Here is a 24023-nt window from a genome sequence, read left to right as displayed (position 1 = left end):
GGAGCGCCTAGCTCGCGGACCAAAACTATATCGTTCTCCCCCACTTTCTTCCTTCCAAGCTAGGAAGAGCATTTTGCTCTGATGGATGGATGTCAACGCGTTCATAAGCTGGATTGGTAAGCTTGGGCGTAGACCAACATTCCATGACTCCTTGCAGTCGTCCACTGGGAGTTTTTCTTCTAAGTTGACTGTAAGCCGCGCAGCCCATGCATATTTACTCGGTAACAGAACAAACGGCAGCAGAGAATCGGAATTAGATATATTTTGTATTAAACATACAGCGATTACGCATCTCATAAGTGCGTTTTATCTTTTTTTTTTTTTTTTTTTTTTTTTTTTTTTTTTGGTCAAGTATACGTATCCACAGCCTAACACATCCACTTTTTTTTCAATCGCGCTCCCCTACTTTTCCCCTCCCCACCAACGGTTAATCGAACTAGCATCGCTCATCATCGTGTCCCTAATAACTGGCGGCGTATTCGTCCTTCCAATACTGCCCTGTCCGCCCGCCAGAGGACTGCTCGTCATCGGATTCGATCCCGAGATAATCACAGTACTATCCCGAATCGATGAATTCCTCCTCGGCAGATGCACCGGTGAAGATGACCGCGACGGCAACGAAGATCGTGGCGAATTCCGTCCCGACGTTGACCGTCTGCCCTCGTCCTCCTCCCGCAACGTCATCGGCGTCATCGAATGGATATTCATGTCCTCAAAGTCGTCATCCAACGCGCTCTCGTCCACAAACATCACACACACCACCGGGAAGGCTCCCTCGTTCGACGTGTTCATGTTCACACCCACAGCCCAGCCGTCGTCAAAGACCCGTTGCACATTAATGATATCGCCCGGCGTTAAGTCCAGCTCATCCGCCATCGAGGCCTGGTAAGGATACAGTGCCTGACAGTACGACTGCTTGCCTGTCGCTTCCCGTCCCGCTCCTACTTTTGCGCCTGCGCCTGCAGCAGCCGCGCCCGTAGCTGCGCCTATCATCCCAAACGACGAATTCTCTGCCTTGATCGGTGGCAGGGTTGTCATGGGGATCGGTGCTGCCGAGACAAGGCCCTCCTCCTGCAATTTCGGCGCCGAGATATTATACCGACCGCTCGCGCTCGAGACCTGACGCGAAAGATTGCCTCCCTTCGGGTTCGTAGCCCGCCTCGACCGACGGATGCAGAGGAACGCCACGATGGCGAGCACGAGCACGCCCGCGACGGATCCTCCGATGATGGCGCCCAAAGTCTTTGAGGAGGATCCCGTGTTAGACGAAGGAGGATCGTTGCCGTGGGTCATGGTGTTGGTGGGTGGAGTCATATAGGGTGAAGTCGTGCTCGGTCCTGTGATTGTTGGGCTTGGTGCGGGGCATTGCGACATATCCTTGCAGCATTCCGCTGTTGTGTTGGTGCTGTTCCTGCAGAACGTACATTTCTCGACCACCGATCCCAGACCTAAACGATTGAAACGTTTGTGTAAAAATAAGTGAGTGCTGTGTTTCCTACGGCGTTGTATAAATTGGAGACTAAAACATTCATTTGCATGTGCACACAGAAATGTATGCATCTCCCCTTGCAGTTTGTTTCAGCCCTTTTCGTCTTTTTTTTCTTTTTTTTTTTACCGCCACTCGCCACTCTCTCTCTCTCTCTCTTTTGATGTCTAGATGTCAGAGTTATGAGATAGATCGAAACATATACAGCCCGCAATGCAATATGTCCCAACTTTTGACATAAAACAAACAGAAACATCTGCGAATGTGCTGAAGAATAAAGAATAAAAGAATATTTTTCAGGCACAGAAATCAGCAATGTACATACACAGGAACACTTCTTTCCACCAGCGTTACCCAAGGAGAAGTTCCACTTGGGTCATGCAGGGATTTTTGAAAATAGTAACAAGACCAAGACCAAAACCAAGACCAAGACCATGACCATGAACAAGAATAACAACAAGGAGCAAGAACCCCCAATCTCATTTTTTTCCATCCCTAAATCATCAAAACAAAAAAAAACAAAAAAACAAAACATGATTACGGTCGTCGATTCCGGCGGAAGGGAAGGGAAGGGGAAGGAGGGGGGGGGGGGAAATAAAATAATAGCAATTGGCGGTAAACCCGAGATTATTATTTTTCCTTCTTCCGAGGGGAAAATTCTCAGTGATTACCCAACGTTAACAAGAAAGAAAGAAAAGTAATCGTCCGCGTAGACCATACACACACACACACAAATCATAATCAATAGGAAAAAAGATAGTAATAAACATACCACAAGTGGCAATCTCGTTCTGCAACGAATTCACACAGGTCGACGAAGTATCCTGAAGTCCCCCCCAAGAGGCAGGATCCTTTCTCGAACAGATCGTCGTAACATCAGCCAGACCCTGGACCGAGTCCGTCGCCTTTGGACAACGACTATCGACCATCGCTCTCAACCCTTGTTGGTACAGCGTGCAGGATGAATCACACAACGTCCCCGTCGTATTAGTATTGGTCGACCCGCCCTTGCACTTGAGCGAGGTCGCATCCAGGACCGCGATCGTGCACAGTACCGTGTTCTGGTAAGGGATCCGGACCGTGCTGTTGTAGCCCGTACAATCAGACGCCGTCTGGAATCCCGTCGCGTTGAACACCGCTTGGTCAAACTCGGCCACGTTCGTGAAGGCCGGCATGATGATACCATACTGGGCAACGGTCTTGACGATAGTGTTGTCCACCTGGAATCCTGCATAGGATGGGCACGCTGTGGAGCCCCCGAGAGAGATACAGGCGGCCTGGGTTCCTGTGGCGAGGACGGCGAGGGTGACAAGGGTCCTCGCCCACCAGGACGAGGGTTGATGTGATCGTTGTTGGTTTTGTTGTGTCGTAAGCGCCATTTTTCTTGTTTGTTTGCTGGGAAGTTGGCGGAGTCGTGAAGAGGGCAGGAAAAGAAAAAAGAAACCAAAGGGGTGTTCAGGTTCTAGGTTCGATGAAATGAATAGAGTAGATTGTTCTTATTTCCCGGGATGCTGTCGTTGTTGTAGATGATGTTTTGGCGGGTAAAGGATGGATGGGAAGAACAGGGCAGGATAGGGTTTAACGTGAAGAGAACCACAACCGCTGTCGGTTGAAGAAAGAAAAGCGAAAAGAAGGGGGTGGGGGGGGAGAGGTAAAATTGAGGGTGCAAGACGAGGTGTCTGCTGGTGCGATTGGTTCGTAAGAAGAAAAGGACGGATACGACGAAGGAGGGGATGGAAGCGTGCGATGTTTCTATGTCGCGTGGGTGGGTCGAGTGTGGGAAGGAAAGGGAAGAAGGAAGAAAAGGAAAAAGAAAAAGAAGAAAGAGAAGAGGAGGAATGACAAACCACAGGAATGAGATGAGTTCAGGAACAGGAGGGCGTGAAGAAAAGGTTAAAAGCGGCGGACAGGATATGTCTAAAGAAGGAGCTGGGATGGAACACGTTCAAGGAAGAAAAAGAGGGGGCGAGGGAGAGGAAAGGTAAGACAGGGGATGAATGAGAGCTATGAGTGTAAGAAAAAGAGAAAAAGGCGGCTGTGGACAGGGGCGTTGGACGTGAAGAGGACGAGGACGAGGAGGACGAGGGAGAGGATGGTCAGGGAAGGGCAGGGGAGGAAAGGGAGGAGGATAGAGGGAAGAGGAAGTGCTAGCGAAGAAGGAGAGGACGGAGGAGGAGACGGGGAGGGAGGAAGGAGGAAGAGATGGGGATGGAGGAGGAGGAAGGGGAAGAAGAAGGACGATGAGAAGGCAAAGGAGGATGCGAATGAGGAATGGAATGGAATCAGCGAGGAGACAAAAGAGACGAGAGCGCACGCAGACGCTGGTCTCTCGGTTTCACACCTTTCAATTAGAAAACATGGGTCATGTTGGCCACTGGATACCAGCCCAGAACCCTCCCCCCCCGTCCCCCCCGTCCGCCCCAAACGAATCCAGGCACACACACACTTTACACCCTCCGTCTGCAGTAGATACATAGACTATTATCGATCGCTTCCACAGCTGCATCCGCCTCAATCCACCACACCGAAAATAACGAAGATGTGCGTCGGTCTCAATTGAACACAAAGGGTACAAGGGCATATCCTGCTTATTATCGATCCAGCGGGAAATCGTATCTCTTCTCGAAGAAAACATGAGTACATGTGTTACACCCAATATAACACGGAGGTGCCCTGTTATACCTCGTAACTGTACCATCAGAGACACACATTCATATATCGACACTCATCCCATGGATCAAAGTCGACGGAAACACCCTATAAACGCTACCGTGATTACATACATGGTACATTGCACCTTTTCCGCACGGCAATTTGCAATTCCAAAAATGTCTCCCCCCTTTCTTCTGTCCTATCCACGGTGCTTTTTTTTTAAAAAAAAAAAAAAAGAGTGTGGGCGCTTGTGTAAACAGACTGACAACTCAAACAACAAAAAAGCTAATAGTGAGAGCCATGAGCGCCAGCACACGCGGTGCTCAAGTAGACTAAAGAGATAGGAGACCAAAGGACGGATCCGAGACAGGGGTGAAGGAGGAGGGGAGCGTACGGAGATGGAGGCCCATATGCAATAGTCCATTGTACATACATACATACATACCACAGTCAAAGCAAGTGCAATAAAAACGAGGCGCAAACAAAAGCAACCGGGCAACACAAACAAAATAAAAAAAAGTGGAGGAGCTGCTCTCTTTCCTTTTTTTCTTTTTCAACGGCCGGGGAGGGCTCTTGTTTGTTTGTGGTAAATGATCAGGAACAACCTTCGACAAATGAATATAAAAGACACGCGTCTCGTTTCTGTCTAGTCTTTCTCTAGTAAAAAGAAATTTACACTAAAAAGCAGACGCATTGCCAGAAAATCATATTTTCTTGTTAGTTTATTCACAAACTAATGATAATGGAAAGTTGCGAGCAATAAAGATGACCATGCACAGCAAAAAAAAAAAAAAGGTGTCCACCGCGATCTCCATATACCACCCTCTCATCCTCACCCTCGATACTCCGTAAAGGACGGTCGACGCGTGTTCAATGCATACAATGGTGCAGCCGACCACGCGTTCGGATTCGACAACGGTCCCATCATACTCGCAACATGTTGATCCTGCTGTTGACCCGGTGCCGGTGGTTGGAACGGCATCTGCACTTGTTGCTGTAAAGGATCCATCGACGTCATGGTCGGGTGTAACACCTGACTAGGCATCTTCAATTGCACCTGTTGCTGTCCCAGTTGTCTCGGCCACGAATTCCGTCGAACAAGCTCTCGCTCCTGTGCTTTTGCAGCGGATGCAGCCGCTGCCTGCTGTAACATCATCTCGTATTCTTTCGTCTGCTCCTCCACCAGCTTTGCCCATTCCTGTCGAACCTGTTGACGAATCAATTCCTATTTCACGCACATCATGCATAATACGCAATACGTTAGTTTCGCCTCATTTTTTCCCCTCCCTCAAAAACACCAATAATTATCGACAATACATACCTTCTCACGCTCGTCAGATAGAGATCTGAACCCGCCCGTATCCGCATTAACAACCACGCCCGTCATAGCCTCGCTCGCATCTTCGGGCTCCTCCTCCATCGTATCCATCACATTCTTAACCCCCCTCCGCTTCATCCACCCCTCCTCGCGGTCTTCATGCAATAACCGATAAATCTCTCGTTGATGTTGCTCTTTGCGCCATAGGGACGGGTCGATTTTCATCACCGGCATATGAATTGCATGTCGCGGTGGAATTGTTGAGACTGAATGTCGCCGGACAGGTCGCTCTCTTTGGTCCTCTTGTGCTAAACCTGCCCCTCCGGAGTAGTATGTTTTCACGGCGTTGTCGGTGGGGGTGGCTTCGGGAAAGATGAGGTCGTTGGTGCCCAGGGTTGAGATGTAATGTCTTTGGTGGCCACGGTCGTGGTTTCCATTGAGAGAGAGGCGTCTCGGAGGAATGAGGGTTGTTGGTCCTGGCTGGGAGAAGACTTGATTGTCCATGTTTTCTGGTCGAAGGAGATGAGTTGTGCGCAATATACTTCTGTAACCGGTCTGTTTGGCGCCTTGTTCTGCTTTCGCTTGATTATCGTATCAGGACTTGTGAGAGGAAATTGATGGAAAGGAAAGGTGTAGCAATGAAGTTGAAAGTGAGGGATAAAAAAAGTGGTGTAAAGTGAAAGAGTAAGACCGTGGGGGAGTGAGGCAAAGGATTTTTTTTTCGGATAGTCCGCTTTGATCCAGAATGAAAAAAAAAAAAAAAAAAAAAAGTATGTCACCTGAAGCAAAGTAGAATTTGGCCGATGCTCAACCAGCACCCACCAAACACCCTGCTCATTTATGTCCTTTATCCAACCATCCGTCTATGATCCATTCTCACAGAAACAAAAATAAAAAAAAAACTCGCTCGCCGCGTCACGTCGCGTCCATCCTCAAAAACGCGTATCCATGGTGCCTGCAGAAGCAGATTCTTTTATTGGTCCGTGCAATCGAGGTGGAAATCAAGTCTGCCTGCAATCCAGGTATCAAAGGGGGCTCATGTCTGCTGGAATCAGCCCTGGTCCTCCCTCCCTCAGTCTCTCCATACTCATACTCATACTCATCTTCTCATCCCTCACATCACTTCGCCCTCCCCGAGCTGATAGGGTATCCCATAGGGACACTCGCCCCGCTTAGCGCGTTGGACTCCGTCGCACGCTTCCGACACGGCAACTACCTCAAGACTTTCCTGTCGGTGCCTTCACACTATTGCACCAACGCATAGTAACAGTGGGAGCGGCAAATAGATTGTGTGCACGCGAGGTAAGGCCCGCACGGTTGGCCAATGCAAAATAAAGTTTAAGAGCACAGCGTTCTGACCGCTTCCGCTATATTTTGTTCAGGAACCACTCCATAACTGCTTCTTTCATGAACGGATATTGGACTTTGCACTCGCGGCTCGCATCCAGACTTTGATCAGGAACAATGGCCAGGCTCATGTGGTGGTCAAACTTGAGGAAGTATTCGAATCATCAAAGAACTGACTGGGTGTTCTTGCGCGAGGACTTCGGTCTTAAGATCTTTGCTAACAGTCTTTGTGGCGGAGGAGCGTCGTCGCATTGTTCAGGCTTGGGTATGGTGCTAAGTTCGAGGGAGCCATATAACCGATACCATCCGTCTGGCGCACTACGACCGTCTCGTACGTCACGTCGGTGCTGCTCCAAAGAATTTGCTGCAGGGAGAGCTGACAAAGAGTGAAGCATTGGTGAGGTTGCGGGATGATAGAGAAGGCACGCGCGAACGGGAGGGCGATGCAGGTGCTTGGTAGACCATGCGTTGAGTGAATGAATTGGGAAGAGTGCTATGCACACGTCTACGCTGTGCAGTGTCGGATGAGGTCCTTGTGGAGGCAGAACTGGAGGAAGCTTGGAACTCCCGATAACGACTGAAGCTTACATGTAATTAACCATGCTGAAGCGACAGTGGATTGGGCTGCAGTGCGCGCTGTTGATGAATGTGTCCTTGCCGAAGCAACTGTGGGATTCGTGGTGTACCGGATTGCGCGGAAGAGGAGGGTGAACCGAGGAGATGAAGAGATGAAATTGAACGGTGAAACCTTGCTGAACTGACATTTAAAGGCGGTTGCCGCTGTTCTGCAAGGGGAGGAGAAAGAGTTTTGGGAGGCCCTCTTTTGCCGCGGTAGGACGTAGCATAGATATTGGCCTCGCTCCTTGCAGACGCTTCCGGCGATTGCTGTGTTGTGATTTCCACATCCGCTGGCGTGTCCAAGACTTCATATGACCCACCACAAAGTTGGTCTTGTATAAGACTGTTGTGGTCGGAGTACTATAAACCTTCTCTACGTGTACTCTGATAGCGTCGGGTCAGGAGAGCCTACAGAAGCAATGAGGCGCGCAAAAGACGCGTTAGCAATAAGTTTAGGGCCAGCAGATTTTGGGCAGCATTTGGAAAATATCGAGTTACAGACTTACAGGTGATCGTCTTGCAGAAGGCCCACTATAGTTGTTGTCGCTGTCGTCCTCGTCTTCATCCTCGCCAAAAGGGAAATAGTTGTCATATTCGTCCTGGCTGGCCATTGCAAAATACGTCTGAAGTGGAGAATTGCGTGTGTTGTGTGGAAAAAGGTGGCAGGAAGAGTTTTGTTGAGAATAGACAAAAGACAAGAAGATTCTGCTATGTGAGCCAGCATGTACACTGAGCTACGATCAGCTGAGATTAAGCCCATTGTTCTCTTCATTTTATTTTCTAGTAGTAGAACTGCCCGTGGCACACTGAGACAAAAAAATAAATAAGCTTTATTGGACGTTCAGTAGATTTCTACATACGATATTTCAGGTATAAACGCCCTCCCTTCCATCTATGGCACCATTTTCGAGCAGGACCTTGAAGTTGTCTCGGTGTTTGCAACGCGAGAAGCCGACATACAATTGCCCAGCACCAAAGACGTGGTGAGGAGGGTAAACATCAACGTGAGCAAGTGTTTGTCTTTGCACCTTGTTAATGGTCATGGCAAACGCAGGCTTGACAGGAAACTGGCGCCTAGTGAACTTGCTTGGCATAGATCCGTCGTCCAGGGTCGTGAGAGGTATGCGTAGAATAAGCACTGTCCATCTCTTGAGGTGACCATTAAGGATCTCTGTACTGATGTATCTCCAACGGAGTGCTCGAACAATCACACGGGCACCACTGCAGAGACCGGATTTCCCGTCCATATTCCGAAGGAGAATGATGGGCTGACCTACCTTCAGCAACAACTCGTGGGGAGGCATGCCTGGAGGATTATTGCACATTGAGCTTTCCATGACCTGTAGGGGGATTTTGAAAGTCTAATGGGCTGTGCGACTTCCTGTCAAGACCTGAGCAGCAATTCCAGATGACGCAACTACGATCACATCCTTCTCGCGCCTTCCTTGGATGTGGGCAATCAAAGTGTTGTACAAAAAAGACTTGTCCGTTCCTCCTGGTCCATCAATAAAGAACACATTCGCCGCGCCTTCATTCATGTTATTCAGCGCTGCTGTGATTGCAGCGTACAGCGCTTTTTGATCGTCGTTGCAGAAATCCAAGTCATGAGCTACCTTAGCCGCAACTGCCTCAGCGTCGAGCTCTGCATGCTGTCCAAGTTCATCATTGTTGGGCTGGCGATCGATGAGGTTGCGAAAGTCTCGAGGCATCTCTTCATAGACCGCCAGACTGGTCCCAGCTCCCTTCAAAATTTCGGTGACGCGGAACAGCGCAGTGCGCTTGGCATCCTCTTCATCAGTCGAGCGATCTTCAGCAACATATAAAAAATTCCTGAGATAGATCATCAGCGAACTCTTCCCATAATTCGAAAGTATTGGATGGGCTGCATAGATGTAGAACTATGGCAAAAAGATGGCGTAAGGCCGCAGGGCTTTGCTGGCCTGCAACCTCCTGAAGACACCGGTGCCATTCAGTCATCATCCAGCAATCCGCGCGCACTGGCGGCCTCCCAGTAAGTGGTATAAAGCTCGCCAGTGTTTGAAGCTGGTCGATCCTCTAACATGCAGGAGCAAAAGATGCAAATAATAACGATCGCGATCCACGTTGCTCGCAAAGTTTGGGACTGCATAGCACTCAGTCGGCCGATGCGTAGCACATATAAATCCAATGTGCTATGCCGGCGATTGTAGGCGGTAATTAAATCAGCGCGCATGGTGAGAAGTACTCAGCGGTTAGTTCAGACTATCTGTAAGTCCACCTCTTTAAAAAAAATAAAAAGAAAAAGAAAAAAAAAAAACAAAAAAAGAATTTACCTTTCGGGCGCGTTATTGGGCTTATCAGAGCAGTCCCTGGAGGTAATTCTGGACTGGCCAGTTTGACCGCATATGCATGTTCTGCATGTTCGAGGTGCTCAGACAGATCCAGCAGCAGGATTATAGATTCGATAGATTCGTGTCGAGTCAGCATGGGGACCAATATCGATGTAAAAAGTAACAAAGGCACACTTCACATACGCTTGGTTACACGTTGCATCCATGTCCTCAGTAGTCATTGTAAGAGGGATATAGTGGTTGGGGGAGGAGCGAAGGAAATGGCTTTGAGTGATAAGGGCCAAGCAGTGAATGTGCAAGGATGAAGGGTGTTTGGCAGTAGTGGATGTGGAGGAAATTTATTTTTGGGCGAAGCAAGAAGGAATTTTGCATCAAGAAAGGGCCATCGAGATCTTATCGCTTGCTAGACTATTCCTTCTTCAATGCTTGTTGAACGCTTGTTGATCCATTTAGATTCCAATAAAAATTATTCAACAAACCTTAAACATTCCATAAACATCCATTCAACAAGGCATTCAACAAGCGATAAACGAGAAAGGAGTAGGGCTAATTTGTTTAAATACCCCGGTTTGCCTCCTTCCGTTTGAAGTCCATCTTGAGACGAGGCATTTGCTCGTGGAGCCACTGAAAGCAGGACGACTTCGGTGGAGGTGCAGGTTGCCCTGGTTCCGGATTATGAAAGAATTTGACATCTTCCAGTGACGGCCAGTTCTGGACAATCCATTCAACTTCAGGCGGTCCTATCAACTTGACGGTCTCGTCGCTGCGCGCCATGATGACTCTGTGCAGTAGGCGGAGTTTCTTGAGGCCCGCCAAGAGATGCAGGTATCCAAATCGATCAGAGTCTTCACGGGAAGTGAGAGCATGCCAGGGAACGAGATTTCGGTGTATGAAGCAATGTCGGTTGGGTGCTTGCAAACGATGAGCCTCAGAACAAGCTTGTCCAAGTTGACGAGGCGGCTGATTTGGCGGTATAGTTTCTCGAGCATGACCGTCTGGCTGTACTCGGCAGCAGTGATATTGATTGGCGGCAGACGTTTGTAGAAAGGTCCTTCAGGTGTGGGTTCGATGTAGTCCATGGCGATCAGCAGGCGCAAATCCTCGAGACAGGTGGAGGCCCATGGAAACTCTATGGCGTCGGCAAGATCAAACTTGATTTTCCATGCTGCGCTGGACTTGAGGCTGAAGGCCTCGAGTGCTTGACAGTGAACGAGGATCGACTGGATGGCCTTGTTGTTGAATTCTTGGCACTGCTCCAAATAAACCTCGCGGAGCGAGGCCGAGTGCCTCAAGAGATGGGAGGCCAGGTCAGTTGAAGATTCGTTAAACCAGAAGCAAATGAGGATTTGGACAGTGTGGGTGGGCAAGGTGTTCATGACATCCATGATCAACTGGAGATTGCGATACCTGCTATTACGTACCAGGCGATTCACTTTTGGGCGGTGCTCGTCAATGTACTTTGCGACATCCAAAGGATCAACGTCTTGGCTGAGCACTAGACTGAAGAAGTCGGTGAGATTTGGGCATTGCTTGAAGACCAGGAAGATCTACTCGACAGTAAGAGAAGTAAGATCTGTAACACCCAGTCGGAAAAGTCGGCCAAGCTGTCCTTGCCTCGGCGCGACGGACACTCCATTCTCCTCCCCGAATAAAGGCGTAAAGTGCCTGACAGCCTCCGCTTCGGCTTCCTCCTCTTCCTCAGTTTTCTGATCCTCACTTACGTAACGATTCTCCATATCCATTATGTGAAGCCAGATATCGAGCGCTATGAGAGAGGCGGGCAGCATGCGACGATGGTCGGCATGAACCTTGACTCTGGCCAATCGAACCCGAGGGTTTGAACAGACAACGACTGAAGATTCACCATCTTGGAAACGGCTGCTGCCAAGAGTTGAGTGTCCCTTAGACCGTCAATAGCGATATTCAAGAAGAGGCTTTCCACTTGAGGAGAATAGTGAAGGATTCCATAGACTTGAGCCTGACGGACAGTAGTGAGTTTGCAGGCCAGCATGAACGTTGAGTGATCCCTACGGGAGTCGTGCAGGGGGTCGTAGGTGAATGCCAAAAGACTGGTCATTGGAGGGATGGGATGATCATGCTGCGGTCGGACAGAGTGTTGTCAAGTCGAGGGAGCCAAGCAGGGAGTGCTTGATCCAATGGTGGAGGGTAGAGTACCTGGTAAGCGAGCAGGCAATTGTAGAGAAGGGACATGAAGGGGGTCCTTGTGTGGAGCTTTTCCACATGGTGGGAGTTCCTGGCAAAGGCCTTCAGAGAATCAGTCAAGTCCATGATGCGATAGTCGTCATTCCCTTGGAGTGTTTGATAGAGGAAGGGGGCACACCATATGTTCAATTGGTGGCATGTCCGCATGAGGCAAGCAATGTCTTTCTTCCCCAGGTGTCGTTGGACCACCCCCCACGGCGCGCACTGCCTTTCTATGGGCAATTGCTCTCCATTTTTTCTCTTGCGCCTCCGGTCGAACATTGCGATTTCGACTCTTGCCCTCAAACAAGAGTAATGTTCGACCTTTACCGTAGCAATTAATGATGATGCCCTCCAGGCGTACCTACGGACGGAAAAGCAGAACCCAACGATTTCAGACAGAGCACAACGCGTTTGAACAAGATTTTCAATGGAATAGAATCGAAAGATGCATTCAACGCATTATTATTTTTTTCAGCTATATAAAATACTACCAAACATAATCAAAGCTGGACATTTCAATCTTCAATGCAGGGCGTTGACTCTGTAACCACTGGCTTGTGGCAGCCAAACGTTTACAGCGACGTTGCTTTTTGATCCTTTGATGTTTGTTCTCCCCACCATATCTGTTAAGACTCATTCAAGTAAGCATTTTCGGATTGTTGACGCTGAAGCGCAGCACTGTTAAATTGTGACCGGCTGTAATATTGTTTCTACGCGTCAACAAAAACTCTAATCAAAATAAGTTTACGGTGAAATACGACGCGTTGCTGATTGAGTAAAACAAAGTAAAAAAAAAAAAGGAGAATCGGGCCTGGAGCCAGAGTCTGTGAACACTGACTACATACGAATATCGAATAGAATTAAGTTGAAGCACTGACAGGAACGATGAAAGCTCCCAGAGGCAAAGCACACTTACAAGGAAATCTCCTGGATCCAATGAGGTCTTACAAATACTACAATATACTTGAGGAGTCGGATAGGGTAATCCCGTCACGCCCGTTCGCAGTGCCGGACCTCAGGAGGATGCAAGGGACCACTCAGTTCTGGTGAGAGATCCAGCACAGGCACAAGAGCGAGAATTTGTTTGTCGAAGTTCATCAAGTGGCAGCAGTTGTCTGTAAATCAGGACCCGCATGAAATTCTCAGCGCGGCGAGGGAACTAAGTAACCGACGAGAAGTGTACGACGAATCATTGCGTGTAGTTGATGCTTTTATGGGGCAACACAACATATCTAAGCAAACACTTGCATTTCCGTTCCCTTTTGTACTGATGTTTATAGAAATATTCATACTAACTTCTAGATGAACTGGATCGATGAGATCATTGTCGTTCATGCGCCTTCTTGTCTCCACAGTTCCAGACCCATATTCATGAAGTAAACTCCTTTTTGACTCCCAAAGATTGGACTTCTTCGATGATGTAGCCCATAAAGCACTCTAGGAGATTGTATGAGCGCTTATTATAATGCTATCTGGCTAGAATTGTATATAGCTTATGCACTATGAGTTGTCCTTTCGCGAACTTCCTTCATGCACCGCGGAGTTGATCACTGTATCGATTTCTACTCGAGACCTCCGTGGAACGCCTTCCTCAGTCTCCAAATCCTTGGCCGAAGCATGTCCCCGCCGTGACAGCGGCGTGCCTGCCGTCGATGTACCAGAGTTCTCTTGTTTATCGATATTCGCTACTGCCAGTGTCTTTCGTTCATTCATGCCTGAATCCATACCCTGCTGTAATGACTCTCCTGGACTCTCAGCCTCCTCCATGATGATATCACCCAAGTCGGCAATTGTGGCCTGCTGCAATGGCTGGCTCAACTTGGCCTCGGACACCTCGAGTTCTTGTCCGATTTGATTGTATGGAACAGTTGGGCGAGAATGTGGTTGACTATTGAAATAGTCCTCCACATACTTAATGTCCCTATGCCGTTGACATCGGCAGCTCGCCGTCCCCTGACATTCCCGTGCTAATAAATTCGATATTTCCTGATCTGATGACGACGGAGTAAAAGCCATGGACCGCATAAGCATTGGGAGATCCTGAGGGCTGCCGATAGCAGAATACTGGCGATCGTAAATTCCATTGAAAGAATTGAAAGTTGGCTCGAAAGGTGATGGCGGGTAGGATGTGTAAGGCGTCGAGCTGACTGGCGTGCTCGCACCACTGAAAATTGTCAATAAAGCTTCTGCTGCAGCAACCTCAGCGACCGATTCCAGTGAAGCCGACATTGTCCTTGAGTGTGTTGACGGAAACATTGGGCTGTAGGAATTGTAGGGCGAGTTGGCTTGCGATTCCGAGTCCGAAATCTCCTTGGCTGCTTTGATCAAATCCAGAATATCGTCTTTCTTCTTCCTTCCACGATGGTGCCAGTCTTCATCTGTACCCGAAGACGCATCTCTGCTATGGTCGATTGTGCCACCTCCACGATGAGATTGATGGCTGTAAGGCTCCTGCCAAGGACTCTGCTCAACCGAGTTGACTACAGAGTACATTGACGACGATGACGAGTGTGTTGGGGAGGGAATGGGTGTGGGTATACAGGACGGACAGAAATACTGCCTTGAGTCCTCGCCCAGCTCCTCGTAGTCACGGTCCTGAAGTCCCTTGTCGCAGGCGACATGAACCCATAGTGAACATCCGTCACAAAAAATCATTGGCGTTTCGTAATCGTCATCCTGGTAGATACGACAGCAGAGAGGACAGATATTGCCCTTTTCCGCCAGAACTGTACAGGAGGGACACAGTATTGATCCATTTGACCACCGACCGTTGACAATGCTCGCTTCCTTGGCTTCCGAGTCCGCCATCGAGTCCTCGTCCGCCACATTGGTACTAGCCGCCGCTGGTACTCGATATCCACATTCTACACATTCTCGACATGCCAGGCAGACCCACTCAATCCTGTTTCGGTAGAAGTTGGATTGGATAGTATCCTTCAACGGTGGTTCTAGTACAAGCTGACACTGCAAGTGGGTGAACTGATGACACACATCGCACGACAAAACTTGGATATCCCCTGAATCAGCTGTCGATATCGATTGTGTCGATGCTGTTTCCTTGACCGTGGATGAGCTGGGACTCTCGTGTATCGGGTTTTGACAAAAGCTGCAGGTCATGCATCGCGGACATTGCCATGGATCCTCTGCCCGTAAAGATGGATGCCCGTCCGTAGCAATGTTGGAGGCGATACAGTCGAGGTGATAGCACTTTTTACAGTCGGAGCATCGTCTCAGGGTGTCTCGCTCGTGAAGTTCTCCATGTGCGGCCGGTCCCAATCGGTAGTCGGCCGTGATTTGCGTCGATAGTCCACTGCTTGAGTTGATGACACTACCTGATGCACTGCACAGACTGCAGAATTCATTATGCTCATTGCTGGACGTCAAACCCAAAGGGACAATGGCTGGTACCGAAGACAGCGTCTTGATCATATGCAATGCCGATGGACGAGGTGCATGTGACCACAACAATCCCTTTTCCTGTCGATGCCTTGCCAAGCTATCCAGCAGTATAGCATGCTTGCGCCAAAGCGACTTTTGTCGTCCACCCTGACTGTTCTTCTGGTGATGACCGGACGAATCCAGCGCGGGTGATGAGAAGGGATCCTGCATGGCGAAGAGCGCCCCGGCTGCTTCCAAATGCAGCTGACTATCCTTGAACAAATCAGAGCTGACCATCCCAGAAAGATCCGACATGGTTCTCTTTCTTGGCCGAGTTGTCCCTGCCCTGCCTTTCTGTGTAGCTGTACCGGTCTCCGTCGAGATTCTCAAGCCTGCTGCCTCTGTCGTTGCCGCCACGTGCCGCTTTCGCTTCTTTCTATCCATTGCTGCGGTGTCTATTAGGTTGTAAACAATTGTAATGTCAGTGCTATGAGGAATGGATAACGAGTTCAATTAAAGAATTCCTTTTTTTTTGGCCTACAAAAGTACCTTTGGTTGTGCTTGACACTGCCGAGGCGCCCTCTGCATGTGCAGAGTCCTCCTCTGTCATGTCAGCCAAGTATCGCTTCCGCAGGACGTCCAGCGAGACCTCTGTCAAACCCTGGCCCTCAAACATTTTGTTAAGCTCCGGAACATGTTGAATCGGGATCTTGATAGCAGACCATCCATTGACTGCCACTTTGCCTGTCCTGCCACCCTTTACCATCGCTGTCGCCCATGCACTCGGTGTCTCATACTCGGCCTGCAGCCATGGATAGAGAGTCATCGCATCCGGCTCCTTGAACTGAGGGATGAGCGTTCCCTTGGCGGTTACAATTGCGCTATGTTCACGAAAGACGGCCAGAGTATCTGCAGGAAGATAACCAGTCGAGACGAGATTGTATAAGTTGACACGAAGTTGAGCAGCGGGTTTCAGTGTCGGCAATTTGAAGTCTATGGGGTTTCCTGTGCTTGACGATCCAGCACCGTTTCTCGAATCTGCCTTCGAGGAGTGCTTGGTCGATACATGCCCCTGTCTCGTTGTAGTTTCAGGGTCTGACAGCCTGCCTGGTTGGTTCTGATGGCAGTCCTCGCTTTGACTGCTTCGTGCGCGCTCCTGCGCCAGCAAGGTGTCCGTGGATGCAATCGAACAAGGCCGCGTCTTTCTTTCTCGTGGAACTGTAATCCTTGACAGATTTCGGCCAGAATAGGTATTGTGGGCTGAGTTCTGAGAGATGCTGAGGGCTGTTAACGAGTGTGCAGTTGCGGTGATGGGGCTTGCCAGTGGAGAGGGGATCGTGTTATTGGACACGGGCAAGAGTGGGGTCGGATGGATGTCGCTCGATGATGATCTGCCATGTCCGGAAAGGCGTGGTGGAAGCGGCTTCTGACTTGTCCTCCTGTCCAAATCCAGAGTGGAGCGATAGGGGCCATAGTGCCGTGCGGAAGCCGCTGCATCCTTGCATTCATTGCTGTTGGAGGATCCTCGATGGTGCCGAGTCGCAGAAGGAGGATTCATTGGACCACTGGATTCTGCATTTCGACTCTCGTTCGATGAGCGCCGTGCCCTTGGCCTCTTCTCATCAACAGCTGCATCTGATCCGCCGTCTGCATGTCGCGAATGCTCTTCCGCCATGATTAAATCCCTGTCCAACTGCATTCCCAAGTCGGTCTGGCGGGTCGACAGTGAAGCGGAGTCCTGCGACAGGCGGCGAGAGCGCTTTGGAATGGCGAATCCGTTCGCGTTGTTTCCTTCGGCGGTGTACATTCCTGGGGTCTGCATGGTAACGTCTGTTTGATCGAGCAATTCTGTCTCCCGCGATCTGTCCTAGAGATTCAAAGCATCCGTCTTGTTAGAAAAGCTCGATCGCCGCCAATGGCAACCTTACTTCGGATCGTCCTCTTCGTTCACGCATACCTCGTAACTATGCACAACTGGCCTACCTTGGTTCCTTGCAGTCTAAGAAAAAAAAAAAAAAAAAAAAAAAAAGAAGTGGGATCGCCCTCAAGGATGATGAACCGATGTTGGACGAATCTGCATGCGTCAAAAGGGCTCCTTCGCGAGGACGTTGCAATTGAGCGCGTCTAGGCTGGTGTTATGTGAACAAGGGCGGTAAGGGTGAGTTATAGCAGTCGAGGTGGGATGCATCGAAGAAGACGAGGAAGACGAGGACGGAGGAAGGAGGTGTGAAAGGAGAGTGGGCTGCAGCCAGCTTACAAAAATGTTGTTCCGTTGGAGCAAATGAGAGCCGACTGAGTTTGGATCCACGCGAGAAAGTTATCCGAGGACCAGCCACAGAGAATCAACTGATCGAGACAGCGCACAAATGGGCAATGGACATAACTTGTCGACTGCAAATGGAGCAATGGGGTCGGCAAGAAAGCGAGGACGAAGAGGAGAGGGGGAAGAAGACAGTCTGCTACGTACAACAGGCACTGCGTATGGCGCACCGCTGCAATTGCAGTGCCACGGCGGCAGTGAAGCTGCTGAAGCTGATAGGTTTGGAGCAATTGAACTGGCCAATCCAATCACAGACTCCGAGGGACCGCCGAGGCATTGTTGACTCGCTCAAGGAAGTGTCCTCTGGCCAAGAATAAGGAAGACGACGCGTCCTTTGACTGAGGGAGGCGGAAGGAGGGGAGAAGGAGTGCAGAGAGAGGAGCCGGAGAGAGTGTCCGAGTGCTGTTACACTGGTTCACCCCGCTAATCTAAAATTGGCAAGTCCGCTCCATGGCCGATCGATTGAGCGCGTCCTTGGACTTCAAAGGAAGGGCAGTACCGCAGTGGCACACTACACATCCGCCAAGGCATCGTCGTAGACTCATCGTCTTAAGCTTTCTCGAGGACTCTGACGTCGTGGCGTCCTCCTCTCGGTGGCCTCCTACCTTCCATGGCCTTCCTTCGGCGTAGGATGACAAATTGTGGATACTCTATCTAAGAACACAACAAAGTTTATCGACTTTTCGGCAATGGACAGGGAAAGCCGTAGCACTGACGAACAAACCCTTTGTGTACAAAGCACTCCTGGCTCCCACTTTGTGTGTCTAGAGCTTTTGCAAACTCTGATTCTCGGGAAATAAAGCATCGCATCCAAGTCGTTCCATTTCTCGCCTCTCTTCTTTTTTTTTCTCTTCACCTCTGCTCTCTTCCCAACTCAAGAACCACCGCTTTTAACCTTGATCTTCGTCTTAGACCTCAAGCTTGGATAACTAAAGAAAAAAAAAAATTCACTCCACCACCGCTATGCTCGCCGCTAACACCCCTCATCCTCCTCAAGATGCGATTCCCTTGCCAGTCCTAGAAGATTATGATGTATCCCCTAAGACGGGATTTGTCCCATACCCACAGCCACTCGCTCGATTGACACAGCCCTATTTCGCGCCCTGGGAAGAGATTATGGATCAATTAAACGTATTGATTGATTCAAGACAGCTCCGAGCTCGTGTCGACCAGGTAAAACGGAGGTAGTAGATTATCATAGTAAACAGGACGAGATTGAATCGCTAAACACCATTTTTATATTTTATCGGCAGCTGCCACTGCTGGATGTTAGTCGTCTGGAGACAAAAGCCGAGCATAAGCGTGCATACGTCCTACTGAGCATCATGGCCCATTCATATGTCTGGGGCAGCGGTCTAGATATTGCCCAAGTACATATACTTTGAATCACCCTCATTGTTGTTTGTGCATGTATGCATCGAATGAAATAGATTACCTGTATGCTTACTTATTTCTTTTGGTGTATCAGTCCATTCCAGCTCCCCTGGCTGTTCCCTGGCAAGCAGCCGCAGACCTGGTCGAGATCTATCCGGTCCTGACTTATGCCTCCAGCAATCTCTGGAACTGGAAGCTGAAGGATCCTCAAGGGACCCATGCTATCGAGTATACACATGCAATCAACTTTTCCTTTCTCATTTAGTACTGCGCAAAAAGAAAAGGTCCCTCAGAACTAACGCTTTTTGAACCCAACTTGTTTATCCTTGGATGGAAAGAAACCTCGATGCGCTGTCGACGATGACAGGAACATCCGACGAGACATGGTTCCTTATCGTTTCCATAGCAATCGAGGCTGAAGGTGGTGCAGCATTGCAGTTCCTGCTCAACGCCATGCACGCTGCCCGCAAAGACGACGTCGTGGCCACCACAGTAAATCTCAAGGCTGCCCTGACCCGATTGGAACCGGTCGGCAAGCTGTTGGGTGAGTTTACAGAGCCCATCCTTTGCAGCAGTATCGACAATCTGTATCCGTATTTCTTTCATACCCATCACTAATAACCATTCGCTACATCATCCTCAGCACGCATGTTTGAAAAATGCGATCCCGCTGTCTTCTACTGGAAGATTCGCAAGTATCTGTCCGGCTCCGAAAACGCGGCCGGACTCGGTCTGCCCAACGGTCTCGAGTACAAGGGTGTGAACAACAACGAGCGCAAACATCTCATGGGCAGCACTGGCGGCCAGACTTCTCTCTTCCCAGCTCTCGATCTCATCTTTGGCATCGATCACCATGAGCCGGGTTCCTCGGCCGAAACCAAGACACCCAACGCCTTAATGCTCAAGATGAAGAACTTCATGCCAGGTCCTCATCGCGACTTTTTGGACCATCTTGCCAAGGTTACCAACTTGCGTGCCTATGTACGTTCCAAAGTCGACTCGGAGCAAGCAGACGAGCAGACGAAGGAGCTGATCGCTACCTATGATGCCTGTGTGCACCAGATCAAGCTGTTCCGAGATACCCATATCCAGGTCGTGACCCGCTACGTTATGACCCAAGCTAAGAGAGACCCACCAGAGGGATGGGAGGACTATCGTGTCCAGGTCAGCAAGGAACTACCCAAAAAGGAAGAGAACCGGAACGAAGAGGATCAAGCAGAACCCTCAATTAAAGGAACAGGCGGAAGTGATCTGATGCCATTCCTCAAGGGCAGCCGCGACGACACCAACGCCGCAAAGCTACAGACAGCTGCACGCCAGAACTGAAGCTGAGAACAACAATGCGCCGATTTTTTTGCTATTTCGGCAACATGAATGGTTTTTCTTTCTTTATTTTTTCTCTCTGCCTTTCAATTCAAAATACAGGTTGGGTGAGATACGCCAACGGTGTCGATGTACATGATTGTGCAAAAAATAGGTGCCTCGGTAACTAGAGGAGGAGGTCCCTGCAGCTTTATGCCACATATTTATAAAGACTCTGATCATTCTTATCGCGCTCCAGGTAGTCGCGATCGATAAGACTTTCGATCCGCTTCTTCAAATCCGAAGGCTATAGAAAGAAAGAGAAGCGGAAGGCTATTAGCCATCCATCCATTCCTACTACCAATAAATATCAGTCCCCAGCTACATGTTACAGGTTGCACTTGTATACCTTAATGGCAAACTTCAATTGGTCGAACAACTCGCTGATGAGCAATGTGTGCGATAGCTGCTTTCGTGTCTTCATGATCCTGACGATCGCTGCATCAACCTGGAACTGTCTGTCCTGGAAGATGCGTTCATTCGTCGACGCGTTCTCCTCCTGTGTCTCCTTGAGCTGGATCGCGTTGATCTTTATCCTTGTCAGTGAGGCAGTAAAGTCTTTGTTGAACGTGAACTCATCCGTCTCCGAGACGTCCTTGGACTTTGGATGCTTTACAAGGACGCGATACTTTCCACAGGCCAGTGACTGCAGCGTTCGACTCAGTTCCTTGGTTTCTAATGTGTGAGTAGTTTGAAGATAAAGAAAAGTGTCAATCATGTACTGTTCATTAATACGCGTGCATGGTTTGCTCGGAAAGGCCATCGCATCATGCATCGTATTTTACCAATGTTAGATAGCTGCCCGATGTCCTTGTATGACAGTGCAGAGTCGCCCACATCGTTGAACAATAGCAAAATGATGGCTTGGAACAAACTAAGCTGCAGCTCTTTGGTGCCCTGCTCGAGAAAAGAAAGCGAACGGGGTATACTGATCAGCATTAATGTGGTTATCCAGACCGCAATAAGCATTCCATATGATGACAGTGATCCCCTTACCGATGTGAAGTATGCCTTGACAACACTGTGTCCCAGTGAGTTCTGCCACATCAGTCGTCTGCCCTTATGCTTAGATAAATAAAACTCTTTGAACACTTCCTGGCATCGTGATATCTAGAGTACAAACGAGCTAGTTTAGTATTCAACACTCCCTTGATAAGCAATAGATCCAAGTCTCGCATCTCACTAACCTGGTCCGGAATGTTGGCTTCAGCTGGTGGATAGGTTGGCCAGTTTCCTTGTGTCAAAACGTTCACAGTGAGATCCAAAGAACCGATCTTGTTGTGCATTTTGCTCGCCTACAGGATAAACGTAAATTTAAATAAACTCAGTCATGGTGGATGAGATAAGTACATATATCATCCTTAGCCCACTTACCCTAAAATTGATCATGATGTCCTTTGAAGTGTCCATATCCTTGAACATGCCCTCCAATTTGGTGGTAAATCCAGACCCACATTCTATTACCAAGCCAAGAGCACACAGTATCAGTCTCTAATTCTTTGTGTCCTCTCATAATATAATAAATAAAAAATAAACCCGTACCTGCTTTCAGCTTGCTCAGCATGCTCTTCTCAGCATCAAAAGAAGCACTCTTATTGAGTAGCAATCTTTTGGCAAGATCGCGTTTGTAAAACGCCTCGAAGACATCCTTGCCCTGAATATATCGGAACAAGATCAAAACCCTCTCCAGCGTTGATTCCATTTCCTCGTCCGATAATTCCTAAAAAAAAAAAGCAATTGCGCGCGTTAACAGCATTCTCGGAGATTGCATAAGCGTTTGAAGAAGGTGCATCCCTGAGATACTGCTTGTCCAATTACCTTGTTGCCACTGCGCAGTCTTAGGTCCAGATACTTGGCCACCAGTTCCGCAGGCTTATTTTGTCGAGTATTGATAAAGGATTCGAAGCATTCCTTGAGGACGTTGAGGAACAGTTCCGAATTCTGGAAGCATTTGCTGACAACCTCGTCCACACCCTTCTTGAATTTGAGTAGGTCCTCGACCATTGTGTCATCTCGTGCTGGGTCGACCACCAAAGCCTTGCCCGTTTTCTATATCGGTACCAGATAAAACCTATGGTCAGAGCTTGACGCGAATAAGCCGGCAGCCCATAGCGATTGCGATAGTATGACAGTTACCTTGACGTAGTTCCCAAAGTGAAGACTTAACTTCTCGAGGACATTCACTCTTGCCAACAGATCGTGCCACAGCTTCAAATCCGCCAGGTTATGATCGGCCATCACGCTCTCAAAGCCCTTTTGTAGGAGCATGTCTGTCCATCGTTCCAAAAGCTCGCCCTCAACTGCAGAGATCAAGCCACGCCGCGTGGACTTGTCTAGATAACCTTCGAAGCGCGTGGTCTCCTCGAGCAATCGCTGCTGAACATATCGTAGGTACTCTGGTACAGTGAAGTGGTGGACGTTGTTTTCACCCTCAACATGGTAATAAAGACGAGAGGCTTGCAAGAATGGCGTCTCGAAGACCGAAGTGTACATGTGGATGTCTGTCAGCATGCGCAGCAACGACAGCACAAGCTGATGTGAAATTGCATCTCCCTGGCGGTCCTTATCGATCAAGCGGAGAAGACCACCCAAAACCTTGCTGCGGATCTCATTTTGGTTCATAACCAGTCGCCGCCAGAGATCGAGACCCATCTCCCAAATGCTAGACACTCCCAACGTCTGCAAGACGAACGTGCGGTCCAGATACAAAAAGATACTGCGAATCATGATCAACTGCCGGCAGTGATCGGTCCATGCAGATTCGACAGCCTCCAGGAAGATGTCTTGATCAGAATTGTTGTTCAGTAGGTCCCCGACCACCTTTTGAACGTGTCTTTCGACCTCGGCCGAAAGCTTCTTGTAAAGCGAGTCGCCGTGCTTTTGATGACATAGGTTTTCGCACGTTTTGTAGAGCTCCTCCAGTGACGAGTTCACGGGCCGCGATTCCTGGATGGCCTGAACCGCCTGCTGGAGTACCTTCCACGTCTCGTTTTCGTAATCCTTCGGCAATTGAGGCGTTACTAGAGTGGAAAGAGTATTAAAGTGATTTAGAAAAATACCCATAAAGAAAAAACCGTTCGAAGAATGGATAATCATCGCCATCGAAATATACCTGTAAAGTTCTTGATGACCAACTTCTTAACAGGTTGTTTTCCCTGCACGCCTGTTCGACGGACTGCGGGAGCACTGCTCTTGATACCATTTGTGATGACTGAAGCTGAAGAACCACCGTCACCTGTCCTCGTGCCGGCGCGTCCTAGACCGATTCCTGTGGAACTTGAGCCCGCCGTTGTAAAAATGTTGGAGTGTGATTGAGTAGACATGCTGCTACTATCACTGTTCTCGTTACTGAGGCTGTCCTGGTTCTTCAGACTGGAGGATTCAGTTTCCTTTGAAATAGTGCGCCGACGTTTCGAGGCCTCGAGTTCGCGTGCACGGGCAAATGAATTTTCGAGGGGATTGGCAGGCAAGACCTTGAAGGGAAGAGTAGCGGAGGAAGATGAAGTAGAAGAAGAAGGACGCTGAGCAGACGAAGAGCTGGAAGAGGAGGATCCTTCTCCAGTGGCTGAATTCGAGGGACGCGCGGCAAAACTTGACGACTTGCGTTTCTTGCTCGAGCTGGCTTCTGTCGCG

The 24023-nt window shown here is 49.1% G+C and overlaps 7 protein-coding genes across 7 annotated transcripts; 2 read left to right on the top strand and 5 right to left on the bottom strand.

Moving 5' to 3' along the window:
- Positions 1-345: 345 nt before the first annotated feature.
- Positions 346-3172, bottom strand: BC939DRAFT_307146 (uncharacterized protein). The gene is made up of 2 exons (XM_051551431.1): positions 2259-3172; positions 346-1448 (listed from the first exon to the last, which is right to left on the bottom strand). Exons 1-2 carry the CDS (start codon positions 2863-2865, stop codon positions 403-405), a joined length of 1653 nt encoding a protein of 550 aa, XP_051408136.1. The 5' UTR covers positions 2866-3172; the 3' UTR covers positions 346-402.
- A 1798-nt stretch (positions 3173-4970) lies between these two features.
- On the bottom strand, positions 4971-5567 carry BC939DRAFT_480662 (uncharacterized protein; the record flags this gene model as incomplete). The annotated part of the gene is made up of 2 exons (XM_051558955.1): positions 4971-5363; positions 5460-5567. 2 exons carry the CDS (start codon positions 5565-5567, stop codon positions 4971-4973), a joined length of 501 nt encoding a protein of 166 aa, XP_051408135.1.
- Positions 5568-6300: 733 nt separating this feature from the next.
- Positions 6301-6813, top strand: BC939DRAFT_464006 (uncharacterized protein). Its single transcript, XM_051557317.1, has 2 exons — positions 6301-6478; positions 6602-6813. The coding sequence occupies exons 1-2, from the start codon at positions 6322-6324 to the stop codon at positions 6718-6720; spliced, it is 276 nt and encodes a 91-aa protein (XP_051408134.1). The 5' UTR covers positions 6301-6321; the 3' UTR covers positions 6721-6813.
- Positions 6814-10494: 3681 nt separating this feature from the next.
- Positions 10495-11493, bottom strand: BC939DRAFT_496197 (uncharacterized protein; the record flags this gene model as incomplete). Its single annotated transcript, XM_051559676.1, has 2 exons — positions 10495-11298; positions 11473-11493. 2 exons carry the CDS (start codon positions 11491-11493, stop codon positions 10495-10497), a joined length of 825 nt encoding a protein of 274 aa, XP_051408133.1.
- A 1743-nt stretch (positions 11494-13236) lies between these two features.
- BC939DRAFT_464001 (uncharacterized protein) lies at positions 13237-17335 on the bottom strand. The gene is made up of 3 exons (XM_051557316.1): positions 17292-17335; positions 15884-17201; positions 13237-15789 (listed from the first exon to the last, which is right to left on the bottom strand). Exons 2-3 carry the CDS (start codon positions 17154-17156, stop codon positions 13457-13459), a joined length of 3606 nt encoding a protein of 1201 aa, XP_051408132.1. The 5' UTR covers positions 17157-17201; positions 17292-17335; the 3' UTR covers positions 13237-13456.
- A 1186-nt stretch (positions 17336-18521) lies between these two features.
- BC939DRAFT_307096 (Indoleamine 2,3-dioxygenase) lies at positions 18522-20536 on the top strand. The gene is made up of 5 exons (XM_051551430.1): positions 18522-18827; positions 18908-19024; positions 19123-19256; positions 19367-19572; positions 19672-20536. The coding sequence occupies exons 1-5, from the start codon at positions 18618-18620 to the stop codon at positions 20352-20354; spliced, it is 1350 nt and encodes a 449-aa protein (XP_051408131.1). The 5' UTR covers positions 18522-18617; the 3' UTR covers positions 20355-20536.
- A 5-nt stretch (positions 20537-20541) lies between these two features.
- BC939DRAFT_401883 (cullin 4A) lies at positions 20542-23453 on the bottom strand (the record flags this gene model as incomplete). Its single annotated transcript, XM_051552639.1, has 9 exons — positions 20542-20637; positions 20740-21065; positions 21176-21290; positions 21387-21500; positions 21578-21685; positions 21765-21847; positions 21933-22110; positions 22209-22439; positions 22527-23453. The coding sequence occupies 9 exons, from the start codon at positions 23451-23453 to the stop codon at positions 20542-20544; spliced, it is 2178 nt and encodes a 725-aa protein (XP_051408130.1).
- Between the last annotated feature and the right edge of the window lie 570 nt (positions 23454-24023).

Source organism: Gamsiella multidivaricata (assembly GCF_025024155.1).
Source record: "Gamsiella multidivaricata strain RSA 2152 chromosome Unknown BC939scaffold_80, whole genome shotgun sequence".
NCBI lineage: Eukaryota > Fungi > Mortierellomycota > Mortierellomycetes > Mortierellales > Mortierellaceae > Gamsiella > Gamsiella multidivaricata.
The sequence above is the reverse complement of the archived record's forward strand: the minus strand, read 5'-3'. Positions and strand labels throughout refer to the sequence as shown.